At 41.2% G+C, this 12772-nt stretch overlaps 1 protein-coding gene across 1 annotated transcript in view; it reads right to left on the reverse strand.

The window, feature by feature from the left end:
* Positions 1–2843: 2843 nt before the first annotated feature.
* The window catches only part of LOC149449358 (transmembrane protein 233-like), a 51511-nt gene continuing 41582 nt past the window's right edge, over positions 2844–12772 (reverse strand). Inside the window, exon 3 of the mRNA XM_089693343.1 lies at positions 2844–3724. Coding sequence (XP_089549469.1) covers positions 3713–3724 — 12 coding nt within the window. The 3' untranslated portion in view covers positions 2844–3712. The remainder of the gene's footprint in view (positions 3725–12772) is intronic.

Raw genomic sequence — 12772 nt, forward strand, 5'->3', positions numbered from 1 at the left:
ACAATGTTACCATAGTAACATTGTACTACTTTGGGGAAGTGATCAGTATTTTTTTTTTTTTTTTTACACAATTCGCTTATAGCAAAGAATTACTTTGCTATAAGCAAGCATTTACCTGAATGAAATCGATTCATTCAGCTTTTTTTTTTTTTTTTGTGCTTAGCTGTGATTTGGTCACAGCTAATCACATGACATGTGCATGTGATTAGCTGTGACCATTCACAGCTAGGCACTAGTATACAATGGATGGCATCATGAATGAAGCCATCCATTGTATACAACTGTCATGTGACCTGCTGTGATTGGTCACAGCAGGTCACATGGTACCAGCAATGGGAGCCGGTACTCGGATCTGTCATCGGCCGTGTTCGAGGTGCATGGCCGGTGACAGATCGCACTGCTGCGCCGCTCTGCATTAGCGCAAACGGCACATGTGCGGGAGCACGCCAAATGGTGTGCACCCGGAGTGGAGAGACACTTCTGAAGCCGCCAAACAGCCATTGGCCGGGCGGCTAATGGTTAAGGAAGGAAGGCAGCAAATGTTGTACATGCTGGTTACAGTGCATTTCTCTCTGAAATTCTGAGGAAAATGGGTCGTTACAGACATTGTTCAGAAGAGCAGCGTACCTTGATTAAAAAGTTGATTGGAGAGGGGAAAACATATAAAGAAGTGCAGAAAATGATAGGCTGCTCAGCTAAAATGCTCACAAATGCTTTAAAATGGCAACCAAAACCTGAAAGACGTGGAAGAAAGTGAAAAACTACCATTCGAATGGATAGAAGAATAGCCAAAATGGCAAGGACTCAGCCAACAATCAGCTCCAGGAAGATCAAAGAAGGTCTAAAGTTACCTATGAGTACTGTTACAATTAGAAGACGCCTATGTGAAGCCAAGCTATCTGCAAGAAGCCCCCGCAAAGTCCCACTGTTGAATAAAAGACATATGCTGAAGAGGTTACAATTTGCCAAAGAGCACATTGACTGGCCTAAATAGAAATGGCGCAACATTTTGTGGACTGATGAAAGTAAGATTGTTCTTTTTGGGTCTAGTGGCCGGAGACAGTTTGTCAGACGACCCCCAAACACTGAATTCAAGCCACAGTACACTGTGAAGACAGTGAAGCACGGTTGCGCAAGCATCATGATATGGGGATGTTTCTCATACTACGGTATTGGGCCTATTTATCGCATACCAATGATCATGGATCAGTTTGAATACTTGGAGAGGTCATGCTGCCTTATGCTGAAGAGGAAATGCCCTTGAAATGGGTGTTCCAACAAGACAACGACCCCAAACACACCAGTAAACGTGCAACATCTTGGTTCCAGACCAACAAGATTGACGTTCTGGAGTGGCCAGCCCAATCTCCCGATCTTAATCCAATAGAAAACTTGTGGGGTGACATCAAAAATGCAGTTTCTGAGGCAAAACCAAGAAATAGAGAAGAACTGTGGAATGTAGTCCAATCATCCTGGGCTGTTCACAGGTGCCAGAAGTTGGTTGACTCCATGCAACACAGATGTACAGCAGTTCTCAGAAACAGTGCTTATACAACTAAATATTCATTAAGGGATTCAAAGGAAATTTCAAAATATTCAAACATTAGTGTTTCCAATGCATTTGTGTGTATGGAAATAAAAGCTATTAGAAGGATTTTGAGCTTTATTCACTTTTTTCAACATACTGCTATTATTTTGAACACAACTGTATAAACAGAAATTAAAGAAGCTTTGTAATCATCAATACATCATTACATTTTTTTTTAATTCAAGCAGTGTAAATACCTGAAATTTACTTGATACCAACCTTTTGTAATCTGCACAGCAGATCTCAGAGAAGGGGAGGCAAAGCAACGCAAGATGCCAAATAGGTATGAAACAGTGCAAGAAGCATGCAGAGTAACAGAGAGACAAGCTCCCATTTTCCAGTCCCAGAGTGGATACGGGGAGGAGACCTGTAAGTGAAACTGAAACTGCACCAGAGAAATATCAGGTCCTCTCCCTCACCAGAGCAGGGCTGTGTAGTATAAATCTCAGGCAGGGGCGGACTGACCATTTGGAAACTCGGGCACTGCCCAAGGGCCCGGGTCAGTAAGGGGCCCCATAAGATGCCCCTGGTACCTTTTTCATAGGCTTTTTGAGTTTGGGCAAGGACACAGGGGCCCCATGATCCCCTATTGCCCGGGGGCCCCATGAGTTGTCAGTCCACCCCTGATCTCAGGTATTGATGAACAGATATGCAAACCTAATAGGAAAATATATAATTTATGTATTTCATCTATGCACTTAGTTGTTTGCTTGAAATTCAGTTTTAAGCCCTGCTTCACACTGATGTGGTGCGGAATTCACAGCATTTTCTGTGCATTAGAATTGCACCCTGTTCATGCGAACCGCTGCGGGTGTGTATGTTAAGTTAACAACACCCTGAAAGCAGTCCGCAAAATGTGCAGAATTGGATCACATAGGTGTGAATACCCATGTGATCCGATTCTAGTGCGGACCCAAGAAAGGGTTCTGCACCTTTTTGGTGTGGGTGCAGTGTGACTAGAGCCATACAAAATGTGATTTGCACAGGAATGCGGTGCGGTTCCTGTGCGATATACCGCACCGCTTGTATGTGAACCCAGGCTAAATGTTCATTCTGCCTTGAATAGGTTTAAATAGTTCTGGATGAAGCCATGCTAAATACTGCATTTATATAAGCAGAAATCTTAGCATAAATATGGAAGATGTTTGTTTTATATTTGTGGAAAATACAATGTACACAAGGACTATCAATAACATGGATATGTCAGTTTTTCCTTGCTCTTAAATAATATATAATTCAAGTGTCACAGACAAAATATAGAATAAACATTTAATTTACTCAAGTACAAAGTTAAGAAAATCTACAAACCAACATTTATAAATATAGCGTAGTTATCAAAATGAATACGATGTTCAGGTCAACACATATACACACAAAATTTGCCATCATGACATATTCCATTTCTTGTACATGTATTCAATTAACATATTATTATTATTATTGTGTTTAATATTAATCAGATTAGCAGAAAAATGTTGTATTTTCTGTAGAGGTTAATTATATTGATGATTATTAATGATGAAGAAGAACAGTAGTGATAAAAAAAGATGATTTTGCTATGGTGTGAATGACTGCGCTATTCTGGACAAATGTCCCAGATAAACATGAAATGTTGTTGTATTATAAAAATCCAGAGCATACTATTTGTTTTTAATGAGAGCACCAGTCTAGGTTTTAGGAAGCCGATAGGCATACCACTCATAAATATTTTATAGTACAGGAAGTCCAGAGAACACTTTGCAAAGTTGGCCATGGGTCTTTGTTAGTTTCACATTTCCATTGCAGGAAATAAGAAGATATGTTTGTGTAACTTAATCTTACATTGCTTAGCACTTGTGTGTTCTGAACGTCCATGGCTATGTCAGTTAGGGGAACAATAAACAAAATTAATAACATTTTTTTCTGGATGTGCAAAATGTCAACTGTTTTTATGTCTAAAGCCACATATGTATATATATACAGAATATATGCGTGCACACACACTTAGAGATGTATACAAATCATCTGCTTCCATTGTGGCTGCTTTGAACGTGAAGACTCTCAATTGCAAAACCTTGCCTCTTCCATTGTGCAGATCTGAATAGCCTAATGCATGACTTATGCAAACATGATCTTTTTTGGCCTTCAGACTGTATGCTGAAAGAAACAATTAAAAAGAAATCATTAAGAGACATTTACAGCCTGAATACATTAACTAAGGTCATAACACTTACAAAATTGCTATCCTTTTGCTAGATGTTTTAATAATGAAGTGATCACAGCACTCCACATAAATAGGAAAGGTTTGCTGTAAGTTGAATGGCTTTAAAAAATTTTCCCTGTGTTTTAATTGCATTGAAGATATTAAACTACAAATATAATCTCATGAACATTATATTGTAAATTTACAGATGATAAAATTGACAATAAGCCTATCATTACTATTCTCTCTTTGATTCCAGGCTCCTACAATCAAATTAAACGGGGCATACTCAGGCATGTTTTAGTATCTGCACATACTCCTATTGCTAGGTACAGGTGCAGCATCGAACCTCCACCGTTTTTGGAGTTGGTGTGGGAAATTGACTTGCTGGACCAGCTCTGAAAGGTAGCCAATCAGCTTCTAACTCCAATAAATAAATAACAAGCTATATAGTGAGCGCTCAGAATATGTAGCAGCTATTGCACTAAAGGTGACCATAATACCTCCATAGTAACATCAAAATTCAAAGAAGTGCAGCGCTTAAGATAAGTTCCATCAATAAATATATAAAAGTTCAACGAATAGCAATAGACCCTTATAAGGCTGGTATCTCAGTACTTCAAATGCTGGTATAAACAGCTGACCAAAATAGCAGAAATGCGCACTCACCGGAAGCGCATATTAACAGCGCATGTAGTAGAGGGGAGGCCTCCCCTCTGATGATGTGCTTTTAGCATGAAAGGCCTTAGGAAGGAGGAGCTGTACAGAGCGTGATGTTTTATGCCACTGGAGCCACGAGGAGGCTCGGCGGCCATCTTTAAAGGGGTCAGTATTGCAATTTTTTGTAACTGATATATGATGCATACTGCCCTATGTTTGTTTTATGCTTCAATAAATTTTTCTGAAATACTACACCATTGGGCACCTGTTCTTTGAGCTCCTATGCGAGCTATTACATCTGCAGGAAATCCCTGTGATATCCAGTATCCAGAGAGGGGAGCCCTTTCCAAAGCAGAATACCTGTCCATCCTAAGGGGGACCTCTGGACCAGGGAGATTCTCACTACTCTCCAAGGCTTGATGATCAGAGAGGCAGCCCACCACCTATCATTTATTACTACATGCACTGTTAATATGCGCTTCCGGTGAGTGCGCATTTCTGCTATTTTGGTCGGCTGTTTATACCAGCATTTGTTAGTACTGAGATACCTGCCTTATAAGGGTCTATTGCTATTCGTTGAACTTTTATATATTTATTGATGGAACTTATCTTAAGCGCTGCACTTCTTTCAATTTTGAAGCTTCTACCTCCAGCTTGTTCAATAAAGCTTTGACAGAATACCCTGGGAGCTGATTGGTTTCTATGTAGAACTGCACCAGATCTTGCACTCTCCAGCTTTAGTAAATCAACTCAGATAGATCAAATGGCATTAATACTCTCACAAGGCAGATATACAATAGACAAATATAATATTTCTTCGTCCATCTGGCCTAATTCAGACGCTCTGTGAATTTTCTCTGATACCGTATCTATGAACATACCTAGTTCAATTCACTTTCAATTGAATGGATACCTTAGAGCAGGGGTATCCAAACTTCCTAAAGAAAGGGCCAGTTTACTGTCCTTCCAACTTTAGTATGGCCGAACTGTGGTCAACAGCAGTAGCAAATATCCTGGTGTCAGTGGGAGTAAACAATACCCCATGTTTGATATTAGAGGGAGGAATAGTGCCCCATCATTGGTGTCAGTGTAAGGAATAGCGCCCCATTATTGGTGTCAGTGGGAGGAATAGTGCCCCATCATTGGTGTTGGTGGGAGGAATAGTGCCCCATCATTGGTGTCAGTGGGAGGATTAGTGCCCCATCATTGGTGTCAGTGGGAGGAATAGTGCCCCATCATTGGTGTCAGTGGGAAGAATAATGCCCTATCATTGGTGTCAGTGGAAGGAATAGTGCCCCATCTTTGGTGTAAATGGGAGGAATAGTGCCCCATCATTGGCATCAGTAGGAGGAATAGTGCCCCATCATTGGTGTCAGTGGGAGTAATAGTGCCCCATCATTGGCATCAGTAGGAGGAATAGTACCTCATCATTGGTGTCAGTGAGAGTAATAGTGCCTCATCATTGTGTTAGTGGGAGCAATAGTGCGTCATCATTGGTGTCAGTGGAAGGAATAGTGCCCCATCATTGTTGTCAGTGGGATGAATAGTGGCTCATTATTGGTGTCAGTGGCAGGAACTATGCCCCAAGGGCCAGGTAAAAGCAAGCAAAGGGCCACTTCTGGCCCTCTGGCTGCAGTTAGGAGACCCATGCCTTAGAGACTGACATGATTAAACGTGTGGTTTGTTTAGTTCTGAATCGAATTTCGGACACATTTTTCATTATCTGAAGGTTTGGATGTATCCAAATTTCTGAATTACAATAGTAATGAATCTGAAATAGCAAAACTAAATTTCATCCAACATTCAGATTCAAATTTGAAAACAATTTTGAATATTGCCAATTTCCTTCAAAGAATGTGTGTATTAGTGTTAGAATATACTGTAGATGTCTTCAGAAATTTGAATTGCGAAAAGAATAGAATTAGAATAGAATAAAACAGAATAGAAAAGAATATTAAAGAATAGAATAGAAAATGAAAGAATAAAATAGAATACAAAATGAAATAACAGAATAAAATAGAATAGAAAATAAAGGAATAGAATAGAAAAAATAGAATACATTTGAATAGAATAGAATAGGATAAAATAGAGATTAAAGGAATAGAATAGAAAGAAATAGAATAGAATGAAACAGAATAGAATATAAAAGAATAGAATATAATACAACAGAAAGTAAAGGAAACGAATACAATAGAAAATAAGGGAATAGAAAGTAATAGAATAGAATACTAAATAAACAAATAGAAAATAATAAAGCCGTAAAGCAGATCAGAATAGAATAGAAAATAAAATTCAAATTCAAATTCAAATATTGCTGATTTCCTTCACATATTGTGTTTACAAGTGTTAGAATACAACCGTCTTCCGAAATTCAAATTTCAAAAAGCATAAAATAGAATAAAATTGAATAGAATAGAAAATAAATGAAAAGAATAGAATAAATAGAATAGAGCAGAATAGATTAGAATAGAATAGAAAATAACAGAATAGAATAGAAAAGAATAGAATAGCAAAAACAACAGAATAAAATATAATAGAAATAAGATAACTGTCTTCCAAAATTCGAAGAGAATAAATTCAAATTTGAATACAATAGATTAGAATAGAAAAGAATAGAATAGAGCAGAATAGAAGAGAAGAGAAAAATAAAATAGTAGAATAGGAAAGAATAGAATAGAATAGAATAGAAAAAAAACAATAGAATAGAATAAATTAGAATATAACTATCTTCTGAAATTCAATGCTCAATGCTGATTCAAATTTTTCGAATAAGGTCGATTTGAATTCCCCCTTACAACCCATTCATTCTCTGATACCTTGATCTTATTCACTACCCTGATATATCTCTTCCTCTAGATTTTACCTTCAGATTTGATCCTCAAAGTTCTGATCCTTTACTGTCATGTGACTCTCAATGCATAATAACTCATTACGTATGGAGCATAGCAGATGTATTTAAGAAATTATTCTAGAAACGATAATCAAGATGAAAACCCTCAAATGTCAAACTCTACTGACATCTATGTGCATCCATTAACAATGGTGATCCACTACTTGTAGAATTGTTGTAATGACCTTCCCCACCAGGGGCTGACTGACCATTTGGAAATTCGGGCACTGCCCGAGGGCCTGGAGCCAGTAGGGGGCCCCATGAGATGCCCCTGGTACCTTTTTCATAGGCTTTTTTGAGTTTGGGCAAGGACACAGGGGCCCCATGATCCCCTATTGCCTGGGGGCCCCATGAGTTGTCAGTCCGCCCCTGTTCCCCACTCTACACAATATTCAGTGTACCCAATGTAATCTGTTGGATTTGCATGTACTACCTGCTTGAGAGATACTCTTACCCTAGGTTCACACCTAAGCGTTTTCTGCAGCGTTTTGCAGTACAGTCCATTTAACACGATTTCCTATGGGACACGTTCACATTTCCGCGTTTTAACCTGGTGCGTTTTTTGGAAAGGGTCAGTGACTTTTTTGAATGCAAAATGTTGCGTTTTTGGTTCTATAGACTTCAATGGGAACGCTACAGAAAAGCATGTATTGCTTTTTTGCTGCATTTTGTGTTTAAAATCTGCCTAGCAACAAGAAAAATGGAAAAAAAAAGCAAAACGTGGCAAAAAACGCAAGTGAAAATAACAGCTTAAACACAATCTTCTGAACTATGCAGATATAACAAAAACTAAATACACAAATGGAAACTCAGATTGAATTTTAAACGAGAAAAAAAACATATGTGTGCCCAGTATTAGCTATTAGTAACATGTAGCCTGGCTTATAGCTAGGATATTTGATGGCTGCAGATTCAACACTCGCCTAACAGAACATTTTCAGTTCAAGCTGTGATAGAAAACATGTAAAGAATCAAAGTTAGTATAATTTATTTAATCTGGGTCTAAGAGAGATATAATAGTTCACTAGGAATGATGCAGACCTCTAGCACACCAATAATGCTGAAGCCACAGAATTATGTGCTTAAAGGGTAACTCCACTTTTGTGGGAAGAAAATACAGTAAATAATAAAAAATATAGCATATACAATTACAACACAAGTCACATTGTAATTGAACATTAATAAAAATTGCCTTTCCTTTTCAATCTGCAGCACTGTAATTTGCTGTGAAATGCAATGCAGTATGAAAGCCTGGAGGCCTTCTGTACACATTTAGTGTATGGAACACCCCCAGAAATATAACTTCTTGGTTGTCTGATTAGCTCACTGATTTCTCCCAGACGTCGGCACAAATATACAAGTCAAATCTTAGGCATCCTCTAAAACAAAAATGTCAGTTTTGGTGTGATGCTCCTAAAGGGTTAATCGTTCTAAAGGGATGCAGACCCTGTCATTTTCCTCATTAGTGCGCAGCAGGTTCATCAGCTGATCACTAGGTGACTTTGTCATTCAGAATAAGCATCCAAAAAACATAGAAGAGCAAACAGATTTTTCTTCATAGAAGAAACAGGTAGGACTTTGCAACAAAGCTTGTTAAAATCCTTGCAATGTACATAGATCACCCAGAGGGGAATATTTTTTTCTCAGCAAACGTGAAATTAAGATGTGCAAGCAGAATTTAGCAGTATTCCTAAACCTTTGAGGAAAGTTAGGAGCACATTTTGGACAGAGAGCATGATGCATGAAAAAGGCCATCTACCACCCCCAAACAGGGGAAGCCACACGTCACCCACATATAATGGCATTCTAACATTTTTCAGTGAAGAGCTATTCACCCCGAGGTCATCACAGAGGACAAGGGGGCACTCTTTACATCTGGAGGAAAAGAAATGTAATCTCCAAACATGGAAAGGTTTCTTCACAGCAGGGCCGGATCTAGCCTATCTGGTCTGGGGGTGCAGTGAAAAAAAGTCAGGGGTCAAAATGCCAACACTGTGTGTGAATCACTGAGTCTGTCACACAGTGTCATGACCTGGGAAACACTAGTATGTATCAGGCTGACACAGAACCTGCCCTCCTTATATCAGATGTCCCTCTGAGAGTTCCTCTTTAAATCAGGAGTCCTCATCAGAGGCCTCCTTTACATTGAGTTCCCATCAGGTATCCCCATGAGAGTGCCTCCATCAGAGTCCCCCTTACATCAACTGTCCCCAACAGAGTGCCCCCTTACATCAGGTGTCCCCATCAGAGTGGCCCTTTACATCAGGTGTCCCATCAGAGTCCCCATAAAAGTGCCCCCTTACATCAGGTACCCTATCAGAGATCCCATCAGAGTGCCCCCTTACATCAGGTGTCCCCATCAGAGTGCTCCCCTTACATGGATTGTACCTATCTGTGTGCCTCCTTACATCAACTGTCTGCATCAGATTGGATCATGGATTAGTGGATGCATTTTCAGAGACCTGGGGGGGCACAGCTAAAATCTGTGTGGGCACAGCCTACCCCAGCACCCCCCTAGATCCGGCCCTGCTTCACAGTGAGAGCTGTGAAAATGTGGAATAGACTCCCTCAAGAGTTGGTTCTGGCCAGCTCAGTGGATTGCTTTAAAAAAGGCCTGGATTCTTTCTTAGATACACAGAATATAACTGGATACTAACATTTATAGGTAATGATGATCCAGGGAATATCCAATTGCCTCTTGGGGGATCAGGAAGAAATTTTTTCCTCTGCAGGAGCAAATTGGATCATGGTTTGTTGGTTTTTTTGCCTTCCTCTGGATCAACTGTGGGTATAGGATTATAACTTTTTTTTTTAATGGTTGAACTGGATGGACTTTTGTCTTTTTTCAGCCAGACTAGACTATGTAACTATGTATGTAACATCTCTATCCTGAAAATCTTTCATAATGATTAACACCATCAGCAATGTGACTAACGGTTAACACCTGTTCCAGACTTCATGACACTGTGTTGGCTATATAAGTTAGAGCTGTGTGATTTCAAACTTCCACACCCCTTCCATGTTCTTCAACAATCAACATCTGCTTTGACACATTTCATGACACCATGGCGAATTGATTAACGTGATGTATCCATGTGGCTGGGGTATGTCTGTAAGGGATCACCGCGGCGCTGGTCCCGGCGCATGCGCATTAGGCCTTCTCATACAGGGATGCGGGCGCTAGGTCCCGGCCCGCCGCGGCGACGGAGTTCGCGCATGCGCACTGGCGTTCACAGGTGCGCGCCAGGAACCAATGACAGCGCAGAGCGCAATATTTAAATCGCCCTGTGCTGTCACTGGTTGCCGAATGGTCTTCCTGCAATTCCTGTTCCCTGAAACCTGTGACTGTGAGTACTACTGACCTCGCTCCGGAATGTCCCTATTTAGATCTGATCTCCTGTTATTGACCTGGCCTGTGACCCGACCATTCTTTGCCTGCTGCTTTGTACCGCACCGCCCCCCCGGCTACCGACTCGGCTTGTCTGACCTAGCTTTAGCTCATCCATCTCACTGGGACCCCCCGGTCCTCTCACATCAGACTCTTACTCTGCGGGAGCCTCTGGCGGACTCTTCTACCACCGGTGGGTATACCCGGTAGTCGCGACCTGGTCTCGGAGCGCTCCAAGTCCATCCCCACCATCAGGGACCCTGGTGAACAAGTGCTCCGGAACTTAGACTCCGCGCTCTGGGGAAGCCTGACCAGTGGGTTGCTAGAGGTGCTGTCAGGTGGTCCGTTACAATGTCCTTGGCACTCATTAGAAGCGAAGAAGCCTCTTGGATTAGTGGTAGAAAAAAAAAATCCAACATTACAGAAGCCCAGCTGAAAGTGACTAACTCATACACATCTGATATAAAAGGTAATTAACCCCTTGGTGCCAGCGCCTCCCAGCCCTTTAAGGAGTTTGTGATGCTGGGAGGCGGGGTGGGGTTTAGGGTCATGTGACTGCCATGATTGGCTGTAACAGCGGTCACAAGATTGGAAAGGTCCAGATTCCAAGTAGTGATTGGGACCTTTCCATGAGGCACCGGTAAACGTGCTAGGGGCATGCAGGCCACGCTCTCGGCACGTCTGTTTACTTTTGGTACACAAATCTGCGGCCGCGCAGCATCAAGGCCCAGCCGCCCGAAAGGTGTACAGGTTAAATGACAAAAAGAAAACTGGAAGCTGTTTGCGGAGCTGCACCAGATGTTGCACTCTATAGTTTAAGTAAATGAACCCCACTGTATATTTATCCTTGTCATTTAGAGCATGCATAAAATAAAATACATGTGGTTAGCTTGGAATAAAAGGCTATTAATCTCTATGTTAGTTAAGCCAGCTATACATGGATCGAAATTCAGCCAGTTCAGCAGTCGAACATTCAAACCTAACAAAAGTTCGACCGCAAACTTCGAACAGGGACAATTCGCTCTGGGTATGTGGTAAAATACCACACAGCTACTAAAATACAGCATATTATTTATATTTATATTTTTAAGTAATACAGTATTTTAGTAGTGAAAACATTATTTACTGTTTTAGCTGTCAGCAGGGTTCCCCGCTGACAGCTGAATATAAAAAGAATTGCAGGCATTGCCCAGCAATTCATTTTTGTGTTTTAAAAACGGCATGGGGTCCCCCCCATTCATGCCAAGGCCTTCAGGTCTGGTATGGATTTTGAGGAGAACCCCCAAGCAAAAATTTAAAAAATTGGCATGGAGGTCCCCTCCAAAATCTTTACCAGACCCTTATATTAGCATGCAGCCTGGCAGGTCCAGAAAGGGGTTGGGCAAGCAAGTGCCTCCCTCCTCCTGAACTATACCAGGCCACATGCCCTCAACATGGAGTGTGCTTTGGGGCATGGGGGCTCCCTCTAAAACACCTTGTCCCTGTGTTGATGGGGACAAGGTCTCTTCCCCACAATGTGGCCGGTGGTTGTGGGGGTCTTTAGGCAAAGGGATTATCGGAATCTGGAAGCCCCCTTTAACAAGGGGGCCCCAGATCCCGCCCCCCCATGTGTATGGGGTACATGGTATCGCTACTCATTCACAAAAAAAAAGTGTAGTGTAAAAAATTACAGAAGACAGTCTTTGAAAAGTCCTTTATTAAAAACAAAAATAAAAAACATTTCCCCCAAACTAACATCAATCACAATCCCCACCGCCAAACGCTGAGCCAAAAAAAAGAAAAGAAAAACTGCTCCGCTCTTGATGCTGGCTCCCGCCGTCTGACAGCTGCGCCGGGATGACAGCTCTGACAAATACTGTGATGACATCACAAGGGGGCAGGGCCACTCCACCCTCTTGTGACATCATCATGTGTTGTGATTGGCCAAAGCATTGCACCTGACCTGTGGTCAGCTGCATTGCATTGGCCAATCACAATGCACTGTCAGGGCGTGACGGGCGAACAGCTTGCTAAAAAGCCCTTCTGGTTCGTGTGGTCATCGAACACACGAACAGCCGATGTTCA

The sequence above is a fragment of the Staurois parvus genome, unplaced genomic scaffold, assembly GCF_062004578.1.
Source record: "Staurois parvus isolate SC_StPar_1 unplaced genomic scaffold, SC_StPar_1.0 ptg000626l, whole genome shotgun sequence".
Classification (NCBI taxonomy): domain Eukaryota; kingdom Metazoa; phylum Chordata; class Amphibia; order Anura; family Ranidae; genus Staurois; species Staurois parvus.